General features: G+C 45.3%; 1 protein-coding gene and 1 long non-coding RNA gene across 3 annotated transcripts in view; one reads left to right on the top strand and one right to left on the bottom strand.

Moving 5' to 3' along the window:
- IGSF5 (immunoglobulin superfamily member 5) overlaps positions 1 to 22,613 on the bottom strand; it is a 28,395-nt gene extending 5,782 nt beyond the window's left edge. The window contains exons 1-8 of one of the 2 annotated variants that reach the window (XM_053934970.1): positions 22,422 to 22,613; positions 20,322 to 20,523; positions 14,660 to 14,980; positions 13,200 to 13,508; positions 8,953 to 9,081; positions 8,437 to 8,461; positions 4,944 to 5,056; positions 3,628 to 3,704 (exon numbers count right to left, since the gene is read on the bottom strand). In XM_053934970.1, coding sequence (XP_053790945.1) covers positions 3,628 to 3,704; positions 4,944 to 5,056; positions 8,437 to 8,461; positions 8,953 to 9,081; positions 13,200 to 13,508; positions 14,660 to 14,980; positions 20,322 to 20,379 — 1,032 coding nt within the window. In that variant the 5' untranslated portion in view covers positions 20,380 to 20,523; positions 22,422 to 22,613. The remainder of the gene's footprint in view (positions 1 to 3,627; positions 3,705 to 4,943; positions 5,057 to 8,436; positions 8,462 to 8,952; positions 9,082 to 13,199; positions 13,509 to 14,659; positions 14,981 to 20,321; positions 20,524 to 22,421) is intronic. The other variant, XM_053934971.1, reaches the window with a different exon arrangement.
- On the top strand, positions 17,256 to 18,402 carry LOC128783843 (uncharacterized). Its single transcript, XR_008429249.1, has 3 exons — positions 17,256 to 17,317; positions 17,472 to 18,000; positions 18,084 to 18,402. It is a non-coding gene; the product is annotated as an uncharacterized LOC128783843 (long non-coding RNA).
- Positions 22,614 to 25,903: the final 3,290 nt, after the last annotated feature.

Raw genomic sequence — 25,903 nt, 5'->3', positions numbered from 1 at the left:
TGGGATTTTGGCCCCTAAAACCCTTTTTTTTTTTTGGCAGCTCAGCCCCAATACCGGGAGCACTCACCCATCCCTGACAGGAAGTACATTTGCAATTAAACAGAAGCCTGCACCTTTGCTCTCAGTTTGACCTTTTCTCAGTTAATATCATCACAGTGAAGACCTTCCAGCACCTCTGACCTTCCAGCACATCTGACTGATGCCTCCTCTTCCAGTGGCTGGTCATTTTTCCCTCAGCTCAATAATGTGCTTCGTTACTCGTCATTTTTTAAACATCTCACACACCTTTGATTTTCCTCCCTTGTTCTTTGCCAAACCTGTTGTTCGGGTTGTGAATTGATCAGTGCAATTACTGGGCAGCATTTATCTTCTGTGGACATTTTGCATTAGTTTCTGATTCAAAGAGTTTGAATGGCCAAAAGCTGAGCTCAGTGGTTTTCTGTTGTCACGTTTTATGACACACACCAGGCACTTCAGGTTTGTACCCAGCTGGGCCTATGGGTAAGAAATCTTGAGGAAGCAAAATCTGTGATATGAAATGTCCTTCAATCTCCCAAATTGTTTAAAATTGTAAATTTTTTACATTTGGAACAAAAGGGATCAAATTTGAAGCCCTTACCCTCAGAGAAACGGGATTATATAAGGTTTTACATCTTCAGTCTGCAATTTTTCCATCAGTAGATGGACTTCCTGCTCCTCAGGGAGGCCTTGGATTTTCCTTCCTTCTTCTTGACCTCTAAAGAAGCACTGCAAGGACTTTTGCTCATTTTTCCGGATTACCCAGGGAGAGAGAAGTAATTTATTGGAGTCCACCCTTCCTGACCTCCTTCACTATGGAAAAAATTCTCAGGATAACTTTTCTTCCTCCTGTTGTTTTTTTGGGAGTTTTTTAACCCCCTACATCTCCCTAAAAGGCCCTAGAAAATAAAGATGAAAAGTCTTTGGGAATGTTTCCAGGCAGGAAAAGCCTGAGAATCACAACTTCTGTGCTTGGAAGATGGCAGGAAGGCAGGTGGTTTCTGAACAAATTGTTTGATTCAGGACTGGCCAGCAAACAGCTAAATGAGTTAACATCTGATTTCACTTGCTTGACAAGAAATATAATGAAAGAGCACTAGAATGGTTATTAGGCAATACATTGGCATCAGTGCTGATTGAACTTTATTGGAAAATATCCAGGAGCATCTTTTGAGAGAAAACCTGTACTATGCACCTAACAGGGAAGGTTATGAATGTAAAAGGAAAACACTTTTTGTGTGGGAGATGTTTCACTCTGTTTGCATTTGTTGTGATAAAATTAAATCACGGACTGCAAATCCACAATTTAGGGTAAACCTTCAGCAGCCTTTTATCAGCTCCTGCATACACAAGATGGGGCCATCACAATATCCTGAGAAGCCCTGTTCAAACTGACAAATATATGTGTTCTGGTCTTCACCAAACCATTTTTAGATTGTTAAATATTCCTCTAACACATGGAAAATACTTATAAATAATTTTCACCTCTCAATTCTCTCTTGGTGTTTTTCAAGAATGTGTGTGCAGCTATTGATGCAGGTAGAAGCCACTGTGACAGAGTTTTTATATTGTCCAGGGACAACTGGTTTAAAAATCATAAATATTTCAATTTTATGCTGTGTTCCTGTGATGGATTCAAAGTTTCCATTGATCTCCTAGGCCATCTAACCCAGGATTTCATGTGGAAGCTGCACCTTTCCTGTCTCAGATTGAATCAGGACAGTGAACCCAGTCTCCTGATGGTCCCCACTCACAGCATGATTGTTCTCACAGTGGATGGAGCTGCCTGAGAACACCCAAATTCGATGCCTTAATGCCACCACAGTGCCCAACCAGTGCCCACAAACTATCAAAGAGCACCCAGCCACTGGGAAACGCCAAATGGATCCCAGAACCACCAAATCCCAGAGACCTTCAGATCATCCAGTCCCATCATCAGCCCACCACCACCATCACCACCCCTAAACCTTGTCCCCAGGTGCCACATCCAGACGCCTCTTGGAGTCACTATCCTGCCCTGAAATGTGTGCAGGGTGCTCAGCACAGCCCTTCCTGGTGTCAGAGCAGACACCACGTGCCACATGCATGGAAGCACAGCTTATGTTCACCGCCCTGATTCAATCTGAGACAGGAAAGGTACAGCCTCCACATGAAATCCTGGGTTAGATGGCCTAGGAGATCAATGGAAACTTTGAATCCATCACAGGAACACAGCATAGAATTGAAATATTTATGATTTTTAAACCAGTTGTCCCTGGACAATATAAAAACTCTCTCACAGTGGCTTCTACCTGCATCAATAGCTGCGCACACATTCTTGAAAAACACCAAGAGAGAATTGAGAGGTGAAAATTATTTATAACTATTTTCCATGTGTTAGAGGAATATTTAGCAATCTAAAAATGGTTTGGTGAAGACAAACTATTTGTCAGTTTGAACAGGGCTTCTCAGGATATTGTGATGGCCCCATCTTGTGTATTCAGGAGCTGATAAAAGCCCCATAATTCTGTTCACAAGCATCCCAAACTCTGTCTGAAAGTGTTGCTTGGGTTTATAGATCCACATTGATGCCTCCACAGGTTTTTGTCTTTTTTTTTTTTTTTTCTGCAGACTTTTCAGCTTTGCTTTAACAGTATTTTGTTTGACAAGTAATTCATGTCAACCATCATAACTACCAGGCACAAATGCATCAGTGTCATTGCTGTTATTTTGTACTGGTATTATGTGATCATTGTTTTAATTGTTGATTGAGTGCTTCCTAAATTTCATTGTGTGCCAAAAGAAGTTGACACACACACTCTGCTGTGATTTATGTGCAATGTCATCCCCAAGGCAGATTTCTGCATTGTACATGTTGAAGCAGCTCTTCAGAAATAAATGAGTTATCACTGTGTTGAGGAGTGAACTCAGTACCACATCACCTCCACTTTCTCAAGAGAATATTGGCAAAAACCATCCTGGAGGTGCTAAATGGATTTTATAAAAATATTTTTTTTAATTTATAATTTTTTAATAAAAATTTATAAAATTTATAAAAATTAAGATTTACATTGCTCTTGTGCTGGAAGCTAAGAGAGAGCAGCACCAGCCTTCAGAACGAGGCCACTGAGAATGGAACCAGTGGAGGAACAAATACTGAGCTCTTCTTTTTACATTTTATCCACAAGGAAAAGGGGTAAAGCTCTGGGGGCACTGGGTGTTGGGTGTTTGCTTCCCTCTTACTGCTGAGATAACAAAGGTTTCAAGATCAATGTAAAGTTCCTGATTGAAGCAACTTCTAGAATATTGGAAAACATAGTCAAGAAATAATTGAGAGAAATGCACATTTATTTACTCTCTCTACACTGGATTTTGTTTGCAAAGGAACCTCAAACTTCACCTTCACAGAGCCTCCATCTAAGACCCACATCTCCTTCAAGTCTGAAGGAAAATACAGTCAAGAATGCTGAAGGGACATTCCACTTCTTCAATTACAGCTGTAATTGACTTCTAATTGTCTACCTCCCCAAAATCTATGTTTGGCTCTAGCACAATACACACTCTGTGAAAAAGAAAAAAAAAAAAAAAAAAAAAAAAAAAAGGTCGAGATATTCAAGATATCAGCATTACCTTTGGTACAGAACTGATGTGCAAATTGTCATCAGGGCCAGCAAACCTGGAAATCATTGGGGGAAGAGAGGCAATTCCTGCAACAAAAATATAAAAATGAGTTACTCAGTGTCCGCCATGGCAGGAACCACAATGGCTAATATTAATGATATTAATTATTAATTAATAATACTAATTATTAATATTGTGAGCAAAACTAAGGCTACTTTTTTGGGCTAACACGGCCAGATTTTTGTACTGAGGGAGTTTGGAGGGGTGGCTTCTGTGAGGTGACACCAGGAGCTGCCCCCAGTGTCAGCCAGAGGCAGCTCCAGGTGGGTCCTGCCTGAGCTGTGACATTGGTGGCAGCTCTGCCATGACATATTTAAGGAAAGGTAAAAAAAAAAACCAGCACAGCAGGACCTGGGAAAGGGGAGTGAGAAAGAGTGAGGGAAACAGTCCTGGAGACACCCAGGTCAGTGGAGAAGGGAGGTGACCAGCCAAGGTCAACCCAGAACACAAACAAATATGAAAAAAAGCCAGTCTAGGACTCTGTGGAATCAATTTGTCCAGATTCATTTAATTTTACTTTTTATAACTGCTGCATTTTATAATACCACATACTCTCAAAATCTTTCCCCTGTAGTTATTTCTTCACCACTTATTTGTCAGAGAGGAAAGGATGTGTTCCTGGATTATAGGCTCTGCACAATAATTTTATGCCATTAAGTGTTTGATTAAATGTTTTGAGAATAATGTGGTTATAAATGCAAGTGGCGGGTAACGATTTGCTGGAGATTTACATTTGCCTTTGAAGAGTCTTTGTGCTTAAGGACAAGAATTTATAATGCTAACTTAGTCATTTATCAGTAAAATAATAGTTCACTAACTGCCTTTATTCTTTCCTTCTTCTCTTTGGTTTTCTGGTGGGTTTTTGGGGGTTGTTTTTGGGTTTTTTTTTGTGTGTGTGTGTTGGCAGTGGTGGATTTCCTTTTGTTTTCACGGGCCAAGTGCTAAATATTGCCTAAATTGCTGCTTGTATGAAAATCCAGTCCTCCCACATCTGGCCCCAGAAGACAATTGGAAGAACAAAGGCATTTAATAAAACAAACCCAGGACTAAATCTAAATTAAATTGCAAAGAACTTGGGTGTTTCCACAATATTTTTGGAGGATCTTCCTCTAAAAAATTAAAAATTTTCCGGACAGGTCCAGGAAAAACACAAGTCCTTCACTAAATATTGTGAAACCTCATAATTTTAATTGCTTGACCTGCTGTCCAAAAGGCCCATGTTGAGAAGCAACTTGACAACCTGTGATTCACCAGTTTACACTCACCTGGGCTTTGCTCTGTGTTCCACAATTCCTCTGGAATGTATCCCAGATTTTCATTGCCACTCCTCTGCCTGTTTTCCAAATCACCTTCTTTTTTCTTCTCAGCTGAAACTTTTCTAGAAAACAAAAAGGTGCCATTAGAAGTTCTTCATGGTGGGAGAACTCCTGGGTAGCAGACTAGAGAGAAAAGAGTAAATGTCTCACATCCCAAAAAATAGGTGTAAAACATATTCCAAGCAATCAGCATGGAAGTATTGCCCCTGGAATTCTGTTTGGAAAGTTTCCATCAGCTGCAATGTCAAAAACCATGAAAATAAGGCAATCTTCAAAAAGTGTGGACCCTGTGCCAGATCATAGGTTTTGCAGAAAATGAATTTCGATCTCTGATTCTGAATTGCAGGATATTTAGGTGCCCAGTAATGGAATACCAGCCAGGTCATCATTTTGGTGCCCACCTGCATGTCCTCTCACATCCCCACAGTCAGGGATTCATCTGTACACTCTGGAGTTAATCTTTCACTCTGAAACTTTACACGTGAGAGAAATTCCTTGGTTAAAGTTACACATCTCCGAATTTGCAGAATGGTGCCCTCACAGCTGCACAGGGAGAGAATGGTGCTTTTTCACCCAAAATTCTGATGCTAGAAGAGATGCTACTATTGATCTGTTGCTACCATAGAATCATCATCTCCAGGACACTCCCAGGTCCATCTCTGCCTAGGTTTGAGGTGTGGCAAACACAAATCCACTATGGAAAACCAGGAATTTTTAGTGGGAAGGGATGTTAGTGATGCTGCATGTCCTTGTACAAACGTTGTAGTGAGGGTCGGGCTCTGCTGCCAGGGAACAGGGACAGGAGGAGAGGGAACGGCCTCAGGCTGGGCCAGGGCAGGCTCAGCTTGGCCAGCAGCAGGAATTTCCCCATGGAAAGGCTGCTCAGGCCTTGGCAGGGGCTGCCCAGGGAGCTTTGCAGTGCCCATCCCTGCAGGTGTCCCCTGGAGGTGGCACTCAGAGCTCTGGGCTGGGGACAAGGTGGGCATCGGTCCCAGGTTGGACTTGATGGCCTTGCAGGTCTTTTCCAACCTCAGTGATTCCATGATTCTGTAATTCTACTTCTTTTATATTTAGTAGGAATCACTTTGCAGGCCCCCAGAGCTTCAGAGGGGTGTTACTCATGCACACACAAATCTGGTGAGTCAGCTCTCAGCTATGGGGCTTTTTTGGGAGATGGACAGGTTGGACACCAACCCTGCCATGGTTGCTAGAAGACAAAAGCATTGTTTAGGGCTGTAACACCCCCACATGTTACATGACACTGTGCTCTTTTATCTGAGCCTTAGATCTCAGCAAACTCAGTGGAGTAGCCAAATAAAAAGCAGCTACCAAAAAAAAAGAAAAATAAAATAAAATAAAAAAAGAAAAGGTGTGTGGGAGGTACAGGAAGATAGCCTGCCAAGTTAAAAATAAAGGTGGGAAATAAAACCAGTCTATGTTTGGTCTCACTACTTCTTTGCTACCACAGCAATGCAGCTTCCAAAATCTGGACAAGGGGAAGTTCCCCCCAAGGAAAATATCACTGAGCCTACAAAATCTGTGATTGTTAATAATCCTTGTGATTTCAGGGTCATTGTTTCTCAAACCTTGAAATCAACACTGAATCTTCAAGTCCAAACTGAGCCTCAGAGCCTGAACTTATCCCAGTTTTTTACTTAATTTTTTTTTTTTAACTTAAAACATCTCAATTTTTTTAACTTAGTCTGAACTCATCCCAGTTTTTTTTTTTTTTTTTTAACTTAAAACATCCCAGTTTTTTTAACTTTAAAGTATAAGCAAGGTTTGTGAACACAGTGAGACAACTCATCTTTAATGGAGAAATAGTAACTTTTCAGTACTGAGAGCTAAAAATACACTTCTGCCATGAAGGTAGAATCATTTCTGACTAGATGCAAAAAACATAGAGGGAAAGGAAAGTTATGCCCTATGTCTGAAAGAAGCACTGCAGATCCACAAGAGCAAGGAAGGGTCTGGGAAGGACACGGACCCGACTGTTCCAGACCCCACTGCTGGGCAGGTCCTTCCCTGCATGTTCAACTGCTTTTGCCTTGGTAGGGTTGATCCCTGTGGAAGTTTTTGGGATCCTGAACCAAGTCAGAATCCAAGCAATCCCTGCTGATTTAGTCCTGCCCTGTTTATTTAGCTGCACTTGGCAAAATGATGAATTTAGCCCCACAAAGTAAGAAATCACATGGAAGTTTACACGTACGGCATAGCATAATAAGCATCATTTCCTTGGGAGAAAACAGAGGGTATCTAATTTCCTTATTTTGTTCCCTATCAATAAAGTGCTCTACAAATGGAAATCTGTCAACAGACCTGCACAAACTTTCCCCACAAGAGGCTGCTAATGAAACTGGGAATTACTGATGTGCCAGGCAGCGGGGTGGAACGTTCTGCAAACTCATTAAGGGACGGGGACTTAAAACCCCACAAGCGTGGGCAGAGAATGAATTCACAATGCTGCCTAAATATAAATAATAATATTAATAACCCCACTGCCATGGCTGTCACAGGTGCTGATAAAAAGCATCTTAATGCTGAGAGCCACCAGTTATTGATTTCTCAAGTTTTCCATCTCAGTGCAATAATGGAACATTAGCTTTGTACTGAAACACGTCCGAAAATCACCGAATGAGGTGCTGATACCCATCCACGGGGCAGCTTTATTAATTTTTATAGATTTTTTTATTATTATATATTATATAATTATATGATTTATATATATATAGAGAGAGAGAGAGAGAATAGCTTGGGTTGAAAGAAAACTTCAAAGATCGTCTCACTCCAAACCCCTGCCGTGGGCATGGACACCTTCCACTATCCCAGGCTGTTCCAATGAACGCTCCCAGGGATGGAGAGTCACATCATCCCGGGACAACCTCTCCGAGTGCCTCACCACCCTCCCAGGCAAGAATTACTTCTCAATATCTAATCCAAACCTGCCCTCTGAAGCCTTTTTTACCCGTTTATCCGGCGGAATTCGCCCGCCGCGCTCCGGGGCTCGCCCGCTGCCGGTCTGGCAGTGACATCCTGTGGCGGCCGCGGCAATCGCCCGCCGGGCTCTGGTCGCCAGCCATCCTCCCCTTCCTCCCCCGGGACACCGGCTCCGAGGGATTGGCTTTGTCCTTCAGCTTTTACAGAGCCCGCTGAGTTTGCCCCCTCTGCGCTGCATCAGCCGGCGAGGCGGCGCTTTGGGGTTTCCATGGGGTTTTCACCGCTGTGGGATCGGAGTTCACAGCCTGCTGCGAGCCCTGGCGCTCGCCTCTCATCCCTAAGGTCAGCCCCCTTCCCTGGATGCTGTCCCCCATCCCTCTGCTGTCCCCACACACCGGGAGTTCTGGGATGATGGATGCCAGGACAAGGACACTGGCACGTCCCTCTTGCCGCCCTGCAGCAAGGAGTCCAGCGAACACAAAAAGTTTTCCATGGTCTGACTTACCTTATTTCAGTTTGGTAAGTAGATTCTAAAAATGAAAAAAAAAAAAAAAAAAAAAAAAAAAGGTGTTTTAAATGCAGGAAATTAAAATTTAAAACTTCTGTTAAGTTCTCTAAGAGCATGTCCTGAGTCCCAGCTACCACAGGAGCATCTCTCCACCCTGTCTGCAAAATTGGGCAGCCTTGCAGAGCATCTTACATGGAAACTGGAATTAGGCACACAGCACTGAAAACATCCTTCAATAAAGAGCCTTTAAATGTCTTTAAAAGTCAAAACTCCCCAAAAACATGACCCCCGGGAGTTAATGTGAAGGACTGACACTAACTGGAATAAATTTATGAGAGAAACATGATGGTGAAATTAAGGAGGATCCTAAACAGGTCATGGTTAAGAGCAGGATCTGCCTGCTCAGTCTTCTGCTTACAGGTCTTTGTGCAGCATCAGAGCTGGCACCAGTAGATTTATGTCTAATCAAAAACCACATTTTAATGTTTAGACCAGCTGTGAGGGTCCACTCACCTCTCCTCTTCAGGCAGCAGCGCACAGCAACCACAATAATAACGACCAGGAGAACAATGCCAAGAAATGAAAGCACAATTGCAAGTACAATAACCCACGTGCTCCTGTTGTCTTCACTGTAATAATTTTCTGTTAAATTAAATGGAGAAACATTGGACTGTCAAAGCCTCAAAACATCCTTTTCAGCGTGTTTACCTTTTCTGTGAGATGCTATTAAGTGTTTGGTGAATATTTAACAAGGAGTCTGTGTTTTCCAAATGACAGACTCTGTGTTTATGGATGGCGCCCAAGAATTTAAAATATTCCTGAATTCAAATCCTTTATTGCAGTTGTAGCTTCTCCCACTGCTACTTCTCTTCTGAAAGGCACAGTGTTGCAACCTTCAAACTTAGCTTTATTTTATAATTATGCTGGGCATCCCAGAGTCCTTTGGAGACATTTGGGGAAAGGTGTTAAGATTCAGTTTAGGTGTCCATACTGCAGATATTGAATGTCTTGCCTGGCTGCTCTTGTCCGTGGAGAGAAAATAGGTATTTTGGGTCATGATTAATTTGGTCAAATGTGTATGTGTCCCTTTTAATAAGGTGAATTGCTTTGAAAAAAATGTCCATTTCTCCCCACAAACCACAGCAACAGTTGTAGGTGATTAGTAGAATTGGTGATCTCTAGCCTGGAAAAATTATTTTCTAATCAATTCCATCTTGGAATTTCTCTCAATGATTTCAACAAGTGGTTGATTTTGGGATGTGCTTGGTGGGACTCTTGTTCCCCACTTAAAGAGCATCAAAGAGCAAAACCAGTGAAGAGCACACGGCTACTGACCCATCTCCTCTACAGCATGCTCACATGTAACTGATTCCTTCATCTTTGCTGTAATCTATAGGGTTAAATGAGGGGATTTAAGGATAATTCAATGTCTTGTTGAAATCGGTTGCTATGGCCAAACAGGGCTCCCACGTGCATAGAATTTTAAAAATATCTTGCATTTAGAATTACAGAATCATGGAATGCTTTGGGTTGGAAGGGACCTCAAAGATCATTCAGTTCCACCCCCTGCCACGGGCAGGGACACTTTCCACCATCCCAGGTTGATTCAAGCCCTGGCCTTGGACGCTTCCAGGGCTGGGGAATACTTCTCAGGCAGCTGGATGTACAAGGAAGGTGCCAGTTCTGCTTGTCACATCATCCTGCCCCTTGGCTTGACCAAGTATTTCAGAAGCACCTCCAGTTTGGCTTCCCTTTGGAAAGCAGCCCCAAAACACTTCTGGCAGTTGTTTAGAAGCAACCTTCCCATCCAAATTACAGGTGTGAGACACGTGCAGATTTGGCACAGTTCTGTCCCATGGGTCTATGATTGCCTTTTCCTCATTTGAGGTCCTAATTAACAACTCCATGGCCAGACTTGGCTGTCAGCCTCTGGAAAAGGCACCACAGGAATGAGGGCGACTGGGAGCTGCTCAAGGTCAGGGCAATTCCCCTGATGTGGGAATCAGGTTTACTTGTGGCTGGGAATAAACAAAATCCTTTCAATCTACGAATTATCCTGGGTGTGTGTTTGGGGTTTGGAGGTTTCAGACTGAAAAGATACAGTACCAGAGCCTCCTACAAAGCTTGAAGCTCTGCCAGGAACCTGCATTCTCCAAAGCTCGGGTCATTATCATTAAGCAATTTGTTCCAGGTCTTCTCTAATGCTAATCCTCAACCAGCATGTTTGGAATTTCTTCTATTAGGAAAAAAACCAAGCACTCAGTAACCTGAAAATTAGCAGTAAATCCTGTAGGCTGCCATCAGTTGATTATAAACTTGTTCATAGTATTTTTATCTAGAAGTACTGCAACAGATATCTACCTTTTAGTACATTTTGTTCCATAGAGATGCCACGGGGATTTCAAGATGACTAAAATATGAATGACATCTATTTAGCTAGAGGGGAAAGCTTAACCCCAGTGAGAAGGGAGGAGTTAAACACACCTGCACCAGCCATTCCTGCAGGCTGGCTGCCACACCAAGGTGTTTCACTCCCTGCCAGGGTCAGGTTATGTGTCCAGAATTTATGGAGCTGAAGCCAGAAGGACAGGGTACAACACAAACGCTCCCAGAGCTTCAGCATTTTTGTGTCTCTGCAGTTTTGGAGGATGCAGAAAGAAACTGGAGCTGGGTGTGAATGAGGAGCTTATGAGCACACAAGCCAGGCTGCAAGGGAGGGGCACGAAGGGGTCAAGGAGTTAAATCCCTTTGAGTCCCTTAGGAAATCCAAACCAAGTTCCATGAAGTGTTTAGGGTGGACAGAGCCACTTCCTCATTCCACAGGGCCCATCCTCTGCTGCCATCCCGACCTCTGGCTCCTCCCTAAGTTGTCCAGACATTGACAAAGTGTCTGCAGGAAAGGGGATTTTCCCAGGCAGGTGCTGGTGACCAGAGAGGAATGAGAGACTGGGAAAACCTGCACGTGGCTTCTTGGACACTTTGGAGCTTTCTGGTTGAGTTCAACAGCAAAGGACATCCAGGCTCATGGGAGACTGTCTGTCCTCAACTTCTGTGGGTCAAAAGCCACAGGAATTCAACGCCAAAGCCAAAGACAGCTTGGACCCAGCTAAGGAACTCCACCATGGATCCCATTCCCAGGAACAGCTCTGTGAATGCATCTCCTGGGATAACTCTGTAGGAGTTCTCAAATTTCAGGCACAGCCAAACACCACTGTAGGAAGAGTGAATTACATAAAAATGCATGACTTTGTATGGAAAGACTGATCCAGAGGTGCAGGAAGGTGGGACATTCCCTCACCAGGGGCTGGTGGCTGGAGGGGGCTCAGATTTTCTGTAGTTCTTGTATTGCATGAGAGGAATAAGGAGGAATTTTATTTCCCCAGCTTTTAAGTGAAGGAGAAAATTGCTATTTCAGTAGTTTTGGGAAGGATTTCTTACATGTTTGAAGCTGGTTGTGTTCTTTCCCAACAGCCAGCTAAGGCTGAGCCTGTGTATGAAAACTGGGACAAGCTCTTAGGTTTTGAGTGTGATATATACATTATATACCTTCCTGTGTCATAAATGCCATGCTTTTATTTCACTCTGATCATTTAAACACTTCAGGTTCTCCTATCCTGTCAAATTTTGAGTGCCTGCTGCCGCTGCACAATGGTATTTCCGAAGAGAAATGAATGATGGTCCTATACAATCACTAATTATGCACTAATAGTGCTTCATGACATCTGTTTTTCTCCTCTTCTGATTTGCAGGGAGTAGCTATGGAAACATCACAAATGAGTGGGCAGGGGAATTTATTAACTTCCTCAGGATAGTCCTATTTTGCTTAGTCAGTAATTAAGATCAATGTGACTACAAAAGGCCATATTAGGGATGGTAAAATGACCTTTTCCAACTGCATTACCAAGCAAGCACTTCTGAAAAAGGCCTGCTAATAATGATTCAAACTTAAAAAAAGGGCACAGCTACTCAATCTTCTAAGCTGTTTATGTGTCAAAATGCCTGTACCAAACCCCTCATTGATACCCTGCAAGGATGTTTTGTGTGTGCCTTGATCACCCACTGCAGAAGAAGAATCAGTTCATCAAGAGAAGCTGTCAGCATAATTATGACCTTAGCAAAAATATTTAGAGCTATCAAAGGCCTTGCTAACTGCTCTGGAGAGATTTGCACCACATCCCAGTGTGGATTAAAGCAATTTTGAATTTCTTTAAGTAAAAGCCAGTAAAAAGCAACCTAATGCACTGCCCAAAAAATTCCATATATGTTAGGACAGAATTTATTATGTGTTGTGTGCAGAAACTGGGAGGAGGTTTTTTTTTTTCCCAAATCAGGGGTAAAACTTGTATTGGATATTACAGAAAACAATTTCACATCAGGGTTTGGCTTTGTAAGAAATTAAGTTAATACGGCTGGCATGCTCTGATGAGGGAGATTTAAGATCTAAATTCCTGGGGTGTTTTCTTGGTCAAGGAGCAAAGGCTGGTTTTCCTAGCAGCGAATCCACAGGAGTCAAAGGCAGATATTTGTCAGAGGCTTTGTCTTGCTCAGTCCTACCTTGGGTTTCATGGTTCATTAGACTGGTAAAAGTACATTTAACCCTACCTATACATCATGCTGTGACTCCTGGCCCTGAATTCCACACCCCAGAGGATTTCATTTGCAAATAAACAACTTTTGGAAGCAAAATCAACCAGAACCAAACGCACAGCCCTGAGCACAGGCGGTACAGGACGGGAAAACCACAACAAGCATTCACTTACCCGCCGCAGAGTTGTCAAAAATAAGAGTTACAGTTGCATTCTGAGGGCTGGGGAGTGCTTCTATGTCAGCTAAACAAGTCAAAACCTCAGTGTCCCTCGGAGTCAGAGTTAAGGTGCTCAGGGCATTGTGGAGGCCATGAGATCCTGGGCTTTGCTGGGTAACATAGCTGGACTTATCAATCAAAGAGTCATTTGTCATCCAGGTAATGTCTGGAGCCGGAGCCCATCCTAAGGCTTCGCAAACAATCTCAATTGTTTGGTTGTCTTTTACTGTTAAGGTGCTATTTTTGATGAGTAAAGATCCATTAACTGTGGGAGGGAAAAGATGTTTTTTTTTCCTTCAGAATGTTTCGCTGCATTGCTTTCCTGCTGGTAGTTTTAAATCTTATCTCGCTACCCAGAAATAGCTATGCCTTGAGATATGAAGTGGAAAACAATTATTAATACAGATAGACCATATGCATGATGGAAACATGCAGATATTTCAACTACATGGGCCCATTACCCAATATGTCTAAAGCACAAGTCTCAACTTTCAGTACCTTCCCAATAAAAAGCAGGAAATTGCACTTTTTAGCCATCTTGACACACATCCAGCTGGAGGACAGCATAATGGAATAACAGTGTTTCTCTCTAATTTTTAAATATGCTCAGGTCATATAAGAAGAGGTCTACAGGTAGGTGATGAGATGTCATCACTGCACCAAGCCCCTCCTTGACAAATGGATTATGCCTGCTGGTGAGATCCTGCTTTCCTGGCTGCAGGCTGATAAAGAATAAGAGATGGAGCAGGAAAAAACAGGGGCAGTTATAACCTCTGCTACTGGCACTCTCCATGTGACTCTAAAATCCTCTCAGACAGCAAAATTAGGGTGAGGAGGGCAGGAGGCAAAGGATGGTAAATGGCAGCATGTACTCCTTCACAGGGATAACTTGAGAAATTTCTCAGAGGATTCCCTTAAGTGCAGCACAATAAAACAGCTTTTTGCTGGTGGCTATGATGCCTCAGGTTTGAGCTTTTCTATGTTTAAAATTCTGTGCTGCTTTAGTGTGTGGGTCTGGGCTTCATATCAGGGGATGGTGAGCTCTCTGCACAGAGAAGGGAGACAAAACAATTCCTTCTCCAGCTGGGCACCAAGGACAAATGATCCAAAGCTCAGGCCCAAGACCACAAACAGCGTGGGCTGGAGAGAGAAAAACAAGCAGGATGGGAGTGCCTGGGCTAAAGCTGGAATGGGACAATGAACTGCAAGGTGCAAATGGAGCAGAGCTGATCCCAGTGAGAGCCCCCGGGAGCGCTCGTGCATTTTGGGACCATTTTGGTTCCTCTTGGCTGCAGCCCTGGCTGGGCTCTGGTGCTGCCCAAGGTGGATCCATGGAGGAGATCCTTTTCATAAATCCCTGCTTTATTCTTGAACTCTGCTCTAGGTCAGCCTTCCCAAGGCATCAGCCATACACACCTTGAACAGAGAGAAAGGCAAAGTTGTTCTCGCTGGGTTGCTGGATGCTGCACTCAATCCTGCCAGAGTCACTCAGCTGGGTGTTGTGGATGATCAGCTCCGAGGTGAACTCATCCCCACTGGTGTAGTTCCTGGAGGTGAAGCGTTCTGTGGTTTCCACAGAGCCCTGGGAGCTGAGGACAGTGAGGACAGGACTGCCCTGGAAGAGCCAGATGAGGACTTTCCATCCTGCAGACACCGTGCAGTTGAACCTGGCCTCTGAGCCAGCCAGGACTGTGGCGTTCTCGGGGCCTTTTGTGATGGAGTAACAAAAGCCCAGACCTGTGAGGGAACCAAAATCAGCCCAGAAATACATATACAACACTAACAGAGGTGGCTGGATAGTGTAAAACCTCTTAACTGGTTCAGAGATGGAGGTGTGCAATCTAATCTTTCAGATCCTGCTTAGATTAAGTCGTTTTCTTTAAAAATGCCTTTAATTATTTTGTCTCTCCTTCTCCCACTCCAAAATCACCTTCAGTAATTCACTGACTACCATTTTGCTGGCAGAAAAAAATCCGCTTTTAAGTAGGAAAATACATGAGTTGCCTACACTTTAAATAATTAGAGGAGCGTGTAACCAGTCCCTTTTCCGTATCTTGGATTGCCTCTGACTTCTTGCAGCCCCATCATTTATCCTTCAGTGCTCTTTCCCCTGTTCCTCAATCATCCATCACACACATTGTGATGTACTTCTTCTAAAGCCTTCCCCAGGCCTCCTGTTAACCACAGGTGCTGTAACTCATTACTTTTAACCCTTGAAAGGCAGTGTGAATTTTGGCCAGTATTTTTCAGAGCTGAAAGCTCCTAACAAAGTCATTTTGTTTTCCTTTCCTCCTCGTAGACCCAAGGCCTCCCACTGCCAGCTCCACCAATTGCACAGGAATATTTTGAGTCCAAGCATGGACATTTCCCTCCCTGCAGGCTCAACAGTCCTGCCAGGGGGATCTGCCTGAATGTTCCCTCCCTCCCCAGGGAACAATCCTGCTGAGGGAGCACCAGGACTGCCAGTGGTGCCCCAATGCTTTCAGCTGAGCTCTGCACCATGACAGCAATTAGACCCTGCAGTCCATGGCAGTCTAATTAAAACCCCGTGCCAGCAAATTTGGCCTGAGAATAAGTTGTTCAATTATGTTCCAGGAGAAAGGAAGCCTGAAATGGTCATCACTCCCTTGCTAAGAGCATTCAGGACAATGAAGTCATTTTTAAGGGTTTTGTTCACACCAAGTTTGGTTTTTTTTTTTTAGGTAGTTTATTCATTAATGAATTAGCTATGAATTATTGAAAAAAAAATTTTCTTCCAGTCCGCAGCTGATGTGAGGACACGCTGTATTTTTCACACAAACAGGGGTGTTTGGTGTCTGTATAAATGGAACCAGAGCCCAGTCTCAGTGAGGACGTTGCAACCAATGCCTCAGTGAGCTGCTCCCAGGACTAGGGTCTGGAACCTCATTGCTCCATTGCCCAGAGCCTTCTGCAGTTCCCAGCCCACATTTAACCACTGTACATCCAACCAGGAATTGTTCTTTAATATAAATAGCTCCTCTCTTTCCTCCCACCCGCTGCAAGCATTTACAGACTTCTTTGTTTTGCAGGATTGTGCAAACCTCGCTCTCCCTGGCTCTGTGTATGGCTGACTCTGACTTCTGTCATGTTTACAAAAACCTTCACAAAAATGTTCCACCTTCCTGGGTTATGTTACCTCTGCCATGCACCTCAGTCTGCAAAGTATATCTGTGTGTGAGCAACAAAACATTAAATGAAAAGCAAACTTTACCTACTCTGATAATTAATAAAGCCAGATAAGATTAAGTAAATCATGATTCTGTTAAAATTAAAATGCATCCACTCTACCCCTCTTAATGCAAACTGTTCTCTGTGCACTTGGAATTTATTTCCATGCCTGTGCAAACACTCTACTTTTTCAAGGAGCTGTGGTCTGCCAGGGCTCTGAATAAATGATGCAACTTTCAGGACAGTGCTTGCTGTTAATTAATCCATGAAATTTATCCCTAAACAGGAATAATCAGTGATCATTTGCTGTAAAAATAATTGGCTATGTTGCTTTTGCTTTCTTCAGACATTCAGGGCAGTATAGGCAGGTAGGTATGAGTTAATCATTTATCTATGATAATAATTTTTTATCAGTCCATAGGTAAGGCAGGATCTACATCTTCTTCCACCAACCACGTCTGCTGGAGCAATAAATGTTCTATCCCTGATTGCTGCCCCACAGGGAACAGGTCCCTGAGCCCTGCATGGGGATCCTCTGGGAGGCAGAAGGACTGAGGAATGGGACATAACCTCTCCCCCATTTAGATCCCAGCACAACCAATAAAGGAGTTTCACCAGCTTTCTCCACCTGTGGCCTGAATGGTTTTGGTGATTTTACCTTTGCCTCTTTATCTTCTTGCTTTTATTGTTTGTTCTGCACGTGGAGTCCTGAACCAACAGCATGTTCCATTGTCCAACCCGTGCACAAACACTGACAAAGTCACCTGTGTGAGGTCACAGAGGACATTCATGGCACAAATGGGATCTAAACCCAGCCACCAATGCCTCAAACCAGTGCTGGGACTCCCATTGCTGGACCTTGCCTCGTGCACTGGGGACAAAAATGTTAGTGCTGCTTTCATTTGCATCCTGCTTCAAAAATACCTTGCAGATGGTTGCTTTTAAACAAATTAAGGCCTCGAGCTAGATTTTCATTGCACTTTACAGAATTACGTGTTCAGCTCTTAACAGCTGTTTTAACATCTGCTTCCCCACACAGCAGCAGGGAGACATCCCACCCAGGCAAAGACCATCCTTGCAGCAGGGAAATGTTGGGCTGGCTCCCTGATCACCCCTGGGCTTTTGAAAATCAGAGCTGAGTGAGGACACCTGCTTGGAGGCACATCACTAAATGTTTACAGAGCAGTCACCAGGGGTGAAAATCTGCTGAAATTAAGTGTTTATGGTGTCCCAGGTGCTCAGTGCCTCCCAGCAGCACGCAGAGCACAAACCAACTCCTTTATGAGCTGGTGCTTTCCCCTCCTCTGCCACACAAATTCACTGCCACGCTGCTGCAGGTTGTGAAGGAATGAAAATGCATCTTGTGCAGGATGATGCCTGCACTGAGGGAACCTCATTTGCCACAGAACCACCCTTGCTCTTCATCAACAAATGTTTTTTTCTTCCACGCCTGAATGAACCCCAAAGGACTGCTCTTCCACGCTGGAGTTTTCAACAACAAGGGCATTGAGACGTGGCTACCTCCTCTTCCTTGCCTCCTGCCCTCTGCTGGCTCTCTTTCCTCTTTTGTAAGTGACCTATTTGGATGCAGCACAGGGAAGGACAGGATGGGCTTATCCTTTTGCCATAATGATTCCTCTCTTTTTTTCAGCCTCTTTATCGTATTTCAAAATAATCTCCCCCTCTCTACCCATATTGCCCTTCCACAAACGCTGCTTTTCATCCTTCAGTTTTTGTATCTGTCTTTCCCCCTTCCCTCTCTGCTCTTTCTGTTCGAATTTCTAAGTCTTTTTTTTCCTTCCAGTCCCTTTGAAATTCCTTTTTCTCTTCATTTTTTCTTCAGTCTCCTGCTCACTCCACCTTGCCTTCTACCTCCCCTTCCTCACCACCGGCCCACTGCTCCAGCCACAGCTCTGCTACCAACTGTTAAATACACAACAAGAAAGAAAGAAATAAACAGCTCAAGTTTGTTTCAGAACCCAACAGCCCTGCAGCTGAGCTTTTTGAAAACCAAAGTAGGTTAGAGCTTGTCAAAGCCTGCAGCGAGGGACTGGCTTGTTCACTTATGTTAACAAGAATTTTTAAATGCTTACAAGGATGTTTCTGTCGAGTAATACCAGACTCCTGATGCTCAGCAACTCTAATTTCCTCCCACCTGCACACAAACATCTCCACAGCCCCCAGGCATGTCTTCCTCTCTCCTCTCACTCACTGATGACAGCAATCCGTGGTAGAACTTCCCAGTGCCCAAAAAAAAAAGAGATCCAGGGACTTCCTGAGCCAAAAATTGCTTCTGCAGCTATGGATCTACCCTTTATGATATTTGTTTCTAGGCTTTTTCAGCCTCTTTATAATTTGATATCCCCCACAGCCAGTGACCATGAGCTTTACTATTTAATTACATGCTCTGAGAAAAGAACAGGCTTTGGTTAGCCTTAAATCTGATACTTTTTGTGGTTGCCACGAATTCTTTTGGTCATGAGAAATTGTGAATAATCATTTCACCATTCACTTCCATATAATTAATCATTTTAATACACTTTTACTATTTATTCTTCTCCACAAGCAGGAAAAAGATATCCCAGTCTAATGAAGCCTCCTCATCCTTCCCTCCTAGACAAGAGGGGCTTTGGATGCCCCATCCTGGAAGTGTTCAGGGCTGGATGGAGCATTAAGGAACCTGATCTAGTGAAAGGTGTCCCTGCCCATGGCAGGGAGGTTGGAACTGGAAGATTTTTGGTTGGAACTGGAAGATTTTTAAGGTCCTTTCCAAGCCAAACCCTCCTATGATTCTTTGATTCTCTACCTTTGAACAGCTCAGTCACACTTTGTAGCTTTCTCAAATCTAACCTGTCATGGAAGGGCTAACAAAATAGCCAATATCTGAGATTAAACCTTTCTGTGGATTTACATCATGCCAGGTTTCATTTTATCTGCCTTGCTGAAGACATTAAATGGTGAAATTTTCTCTCTTTCCAAGACATCTATTCTTTTCTCCACTAGACATTGCATTTAAGAGATGCTTTGCATTAAATGCTTTCTGTGCCTTTCTTACTCACTCATCTGACATCACGACATTTTCTGGCAAATCTTCCTCATCTCTTTTTGGATTTGGCTGCCCTAAGTAATTCTGCACTGCTTGCAAAGTCTGCCACCCCACAGCTCCCTCCTCTTCACCAGGTTGTTTAAGAGCTTCTTGAATACCACACATCCCTGTGCAGCTCCACTGCTCAGAAAACTCAAGTGTTTATTCCTGCATTGTGTTTCCTTTCACTATTAATCCATGACAACACCTTTCCCCTCATCCCACTGCAGCTCGTTCCTGTCAGAGCCTGTTAAAACCCCAGCTAGACTATAATTAAAAAAAAAAAAAAACAGCCTTGTCTCCATTACCCAACTAGTCACTTAATATTCACTTTTCCTCTAAAGCTTTGCCACCAAGACACTTTTAATCTGAACTGACTTTGAGGCTCAGACATGTGAAGTGTGAATTGGGGGTAAACCAGCAACGTGATAATTTGCATTTACTTCTGGAAGTAAAAGCCAGCTGCTGATACTGAGTTTTCCACAGATGCACCCTCAAAAGCAGTCCCAAACCGGAGGAAAAGAAGAACAAGGAGAGGGAGAAACTGAAAGAGGGCAGCTCTCCCACCTCCTCCCCACCCCACACTGAGCAGTCTCAGTCCTTCCCACTGGAGCATACTTGAAATCATCAGATTGTGCAGGCTTGAAATACAAACATCCCCCCTTTCAAACAGCTGAAATAATCCCACTCTGTGGCTGAGTGCTCAGTCTGAGCTCATCAGCAAAGGCCATTTACACCACACTGAAATGAGAGCCCATATTTTGTCCGTGCTGCTTCCCTGCACGGGTTCTGAACGTGTCCTACCTGGCAGCGAGGCAGTCAGGATGAGGGCAAGTAAAATGGATTTCTGGAAGCTCTCCATTGGAGCATTCTCTCCTGGTCCCCGAGGCAGGAAGCCACCAGTGGTCACTGCATGCTTGAGAAGAAGCTGAAGGACAGAACTTCTGGAGAAACTCGGGAATGAGCCACTGCTTTGGGTCCTGTGACAAGGGTGACTTTGTGTGACCTGTACCACCAACAAGGGGAAAGGATTAAATGAGGGAGGCTTTGGACGCAGAGCAGAACCTTTCCTCAAATAACTGTTTCAAAAGACACAGAGGAACTTTTTTTCAGCAGAGAAGCCTCCTCCTGCAGATCTCCCATTCCTCAGCCCCTCCTGGCTGTTACAACCCTCCTGCTTCAGCACTGACAGGGCCAGGGCAGCTCCAGCTGCATCCTTCAAGTTACTCCTGAGCAACAGGGAAAAATAATTCTCTGAGCTGCTGCACTTGTGAGGATGAGAAACATCAAATCTCCTCCCAGCTGCCCAGACTGAGCCCCCAGAAAGGCTGATAGTGCAAAAAGGTCCCCAGATTTATTCCTCAGAACCTGAGAGTGCCTCCTGTATCCCACAATAAACCACCAGCAGCTCTCCACTGTGGTCAGAAATAATACACAGATTCCTGGTGTGAGGCACCACCTTACTTCCACATTTTCTGCTTTTTCAGTGTTTGTGATTCACTTGTGAGCAATTATCCTCCTCCCCCTCAAAATATGTGGGAGAGGCTTTGACTGTGCTTGGTTTACAAATTCCTCCTCTGGGTCACTGGAGCTTGCCTTTGTGAAAGGGACCCGGGCCAGAGGATGTGGTTTTGTGGTCAGACCAAATTTCTTGTCAGGAAAGTGTTTCTGACTCCGGGGCTGCTCTTTGTGGCAGCACTGTGCAGTGCATAAAAATTAAGTGTCACCACAGAGACACCCTGGGGTTTCTGCTCAGCTGCAGCACCAGGAGGTACCAGAGCTCTGTTCCCCGCCTGGAATCTGGCAGGCTCAGCTGGCATTTTCATCCACATTTTCCAATTTTTCAAGCTTTCAGTTTACCTTGGGAACCTACACGACAGCCCTGTCAACTTATCAATGTTTTCAGCCAAACCTGTGGGCTGGTTTCTTCACCTGCTCATTCAAAGGCTGGCTTGGGTTTTCCTAGCGCATTTTGAAAGGTTTTGGGTCTTTTTACCTGCATATTTTATGTGTGGAGGAGTCCCCAGCAGGCAGTGGGGAGGGACGGTCACTGTGCACAGCCTGGAGGGATTTCTCTGTGCTCTGTCACTGTGACAGCTCTTGGCTGTCACACACAAACCAGTCAGGACTACAGGAGCTGGTATCATCTGTCATACCAAGTGAAACAGCCCGAGGAAAGCACCAGGAAACAAATCCAAAACACAGGGCTGGGTCCTTTATCCAGGCAGCTGTGACACCAAGCAGGATTTGCAGCCAGAACAGCAGCCTTCGTACCTCCCCTGACAGATCCAGCTGCACCAAAGCAATCTGAGCTGGGCAAAGTTTTACATGGTGAAGAATAAACTGGCAAGAACATTGTGCCAAATCCAGGACAAAAATCAGTAAACAAGTAAATCAGCCTGGGGTGAAGTAGATCAAGGCAGGAAAGGGAGGGATCTATAATATTTTGTTTTTCTTTGTTTCAAAATGGACTTTCAAAGGGCTGGGAAATATTTTCTGATCCCCAGATGAAACAGGATATTTTGGCTGATGATGAATTAAATGCCTGGGTTTGTTTTGGGCTGCTTTTCTCCTCCTCTGCCGGTGCACGGGGGGACTCAGGTTGCCAGTGCTGCTCTGAGCCTGCTCCCTCCCTCATCCACGACACAGACAGGGAATAACAACAATAATATGGCACTCAAGGAATGGCAGCTGGACCCAGAGAGAGGCTCAGATGCTTTGGGCTCCCCACGATGGACACCGACCGCAAATGCCAGGAAGCAGAACAGGAGACAGAGCCACAAACCACTCCTGCCAGCCCAGGGCAGGCTCCCTGCTGAGGCAGGAGCAGGGAAAAGGGCCAAAAGGGCTGAATTGTCTTCCAGCCCCTGGCTGGAGGCAAATCCAGGCTGCCGAGGGGGTTACCTGGATCACATCCCTGGCGCTGAGATCTCTCCCACCGCTTTCCCTCTGACGACAGCTCCGGCTCACGCTGCCCACGCAGGAGGCTGGAGGTGATCCAGGCGAGGATCCCGGGCCAGCCCTCACCTGCTGTTGCAAGGAAATGTCCCTCAGGTGTTGGGGACACTGTCCCTGAGAGAAGGGAGGTTGCTCCGAGCTGTCCTTCCGCCGCAGGCCGTGCCTGGCACTGTGACACGCAGGGATGGCCTCTGCCTTCCTCCGCCCTGTGCCTGTCAATGTTTAACCGGCCCGGAGGAAGTGAGGCACGGCCGGTGACACAGGGAGCCGGTGACACACGGTGCCGGTGACACACGGAGCCGGTGACACAGGGAGCCAGCGACACACGGAGCCGGTGACACACGGTGCCGGTGACACACGGAGCCGGTGACACAGGGAGCCAGCGACACACGGAGCCGGTGACACACGGAGCCAGCTCCGCACGGTGCCAGTGACACACGGAGCCGGCGACACACGGTGCCAGTGACACACGGAGCCGGTGACACAGGGAGCCGGCGACACACGGAGCCGGTGACACAGGGAGCCAGCGCAGCGCCCCGGAGCGCCGGGCTGGGGACACGGGCACGGCGGGCGGAGCGGGCTCGGTGCGGCCAGGTGTGCAACCAGCAGGGGAGAGGGAATGGTGTCCCCCGTCACAGCGGCACAGGTGAGAGCCATGGTGCAAATTTGCCCTGTCACAGTGACACGGGTGAGAGCCATGGTGCCTGGGATGGGTGTCCCTTGTCACAGTGGCACAGGTGAGTGGGATGGTGCCTGCGAGGGGTGTGCCCTGTCACAGTGACACAAATGAGAGCCATAGTTCCAATTTCCCCCATCACAGTGACACGGGTGAGAGCCATGGTGCCAATTCCCCCGTTATAATGACACAGGTGAGTGCAGTGGTGCCATATCTCTGTTACACTGACACAGGTGAGTGTGATGTGCCTGGAATGGACGTCCCCTGTTTTAATGACACAGGTGAATGTGATGTGCTGGCACCAATGCCCCTCCTTTACAATGACACAGGTGAGTGCAATGGTGCCAATTTCCCCTGTTATATAACACAGGTGAGTGCGATGGTGCCTGGCACTGGTGTCCCCTGTTACAATAGCACAGGTGAGTGTGATGGTGCCTGGCACTGGTGTCCCCTGTTACAATGGCACAGGTGAGTGTGATGGTGGCTGGCACTGGTGTCCCCTGTTACAGTGGCACAGGTGAGTGTGATGGTGCCTGGCACTGGTGTCCCCTGTTACAGTGGCACAGGTGAGTGCCATTGGCACTGGTGTCCCCTGTTACAATGGCACAGGTGAGTGTGATGGTGGCTGGCACTGGTGTCCCCTGTTACAGTGGCACAGGTGAGTGCCATGGGCACTGGTGTCCCCTGTTACAATGGCACAGGTGAGTGCCATTGACACTGGTGTCCCCTGTTACAGTGGCACAGGTGAGTGCCATTGGCACTGGTGTCCCCTGTTACAATGGCACAGGTGAGTGCCATGGGCACTGGTGTCCCCTGTTACAATGGCACAGGTGAGTGTGATGGTGCCTGGCACTGGTGTCCCCTGTTACAGTGGCACAGGTGAGTGTGATGGTGCCTGGCACTGGTGTCCCCTGTTACAGTGGCACAGGTGAGTGTGATGGTGCCTGGCACTGGTGTCCCCTGTTACAATGGCACAGGTGAGTGCCATGGGCACTGGTGTCCCCTGTTACAATGGCACAGGTGAGTGTGATGAGGCTGGAGCACATCCCGCTGTTAAAGTGCCTCAGGCAGCGTGGCAGAGAGTAGAAGTCCCTGTGCCAGCCATGGCCCTGCCAGTGGTCACTGTCACCCCCAGCTGGGGGTGCTGAGGTCCACCAGCAGCCCTCGGTGGGGTGAGGGGCTGAGCCAGGGCCAGGCAGCATCCAGGGGGCCCAGATTGCAGCTGAAGGAGATGGGGCAGGGCTGGAGGTAAGGCTTTGTCAGAGCTGTGGTGTGAAACTTCTCAGGTGAATCTTTTGCATGTAAAACCAAGGTGCCCATCCAAGGACGAGGGCAGGGATGGATCAGGCTGTGGCACCACTGGGGAGCATCACAGAGTCACAGGATCAATTAGGTTGGAAAAGACCTCTGAGATCATCATGTACAACCTTTGACCAAACATCACCTTGTCAACCCAACCCAAGCACTGAGTGCCACACCCAGTCTTTCCTTAAACGCCTCCAGGGACAGTAACGCCACCTCCCTGGGAGTGTTTTCCAGTGCTTAATCACCCTTTCAGTGATGAAATTCCTCCTGAAGGTCCGGGGAGACTGAGGGGATTGTGTGTGTGAGATGTTCTTACAGCCTTTGTCTTCCTCCAAGAACTGCATCCTCACTTTATGCCATTGCTGGTCAGTGAGTTGAACTGATCTGACACGTCAGGGGATTTTTATGATGAGCTTAAATTGTAAAAAAGGGACATAAAACTTCCCAGAACTGTGTTTCCTACTAAGCACAGTAACAGTAGCAAGTAGAAATTAATGCCACAGTGGCTCAAAATGGAAAGGTTCAGCAAAGGGGAATGAATCATTCAGTTTGGGGAATTGTGAGAAATTTCTGAAAATAAATTTTAAAAACTTTGCTTTATTAGAAAAAGTATTGCCCAGACTTGTTAAAAGAAATAGCCAAGAAAGCTGCAGGAAGGGTTTTTTTTTGACCAGTTATAAATTTTTGTTACTATTCCCTTGACTTTACAGACCTTCTTTTTTAAAGTCTAAAATGTTGCACTCTTGTTCCACTGACTTCAATGACAGTATTCTTGAAATGCCTTCCACACAGGTGTGTCTGAATAAAGCTGGAGCAAGAAAAGGGGTAAACAACATCTAATGAGCACATTCCATCTCTGGTTGCCCAAGCAGGAGAGGTGCAGAAGGTTAAAATGAATTTTCAACTTGAATTAATCAAGATAACGCTTCATAAAAATGCTTTGGAAAGGATAATTGCTGCTTTTAGAATTTTTACAAAGCTGTCACTTGGCACTGCTGAGATTGTCCTCTCTACACTGAGGGGATGGGCACGAACCTCAGAGCAGCTTAAGCCTACCTGAGGAGCAATTAGAGAGATGACAGAGCCAAAATCAGTTGTGTTAGAAAAGACCAGCATGTGCATTGACATTTTATTAATTATTAATTACTGCCCTGGTCAGCTCCTTCCTTCCTTTGGCCTTCCTAATGAGCCACGGTGTTGCCCTGATTTTTAAAAGTGTTAAGTTTTCTTTTCTAGTTATTTTGAAAGTTTTAAAGTTCTCATAAAACTTCTTTAACCCTCTAATAATGTTTACGTATTTCTGCTAGTTCTCACACACTGTTCAGGTAAACAATAATTGTTTTACATTCTTCTTTGTGAAAAAAAGAAAATTAATAAACTGTTGGTTTGACCAGTGTGGTTAGAGAGGTAACAATTTCATCCTCCAATCCACTGTCACTTTTAAAAT

Source organism: Vidua chalybeata, chromosome 2 (assembly GCF_026979565.1).
Source record: "Vidua chalybeata isolate OUT-0048 chromosome 2, bVidCha1 merged haplotype, whole genome shotgun sequence".
NCBI classification, from domain to species: Eukaryota; Metazoa; Chordata; class Aves; order Passeriformes; family Viduidae; genus Vidua; species Vidua chalybeata.
This window is presented reverse-complemented; position numbering and strand designations above follow the sequence as displayed.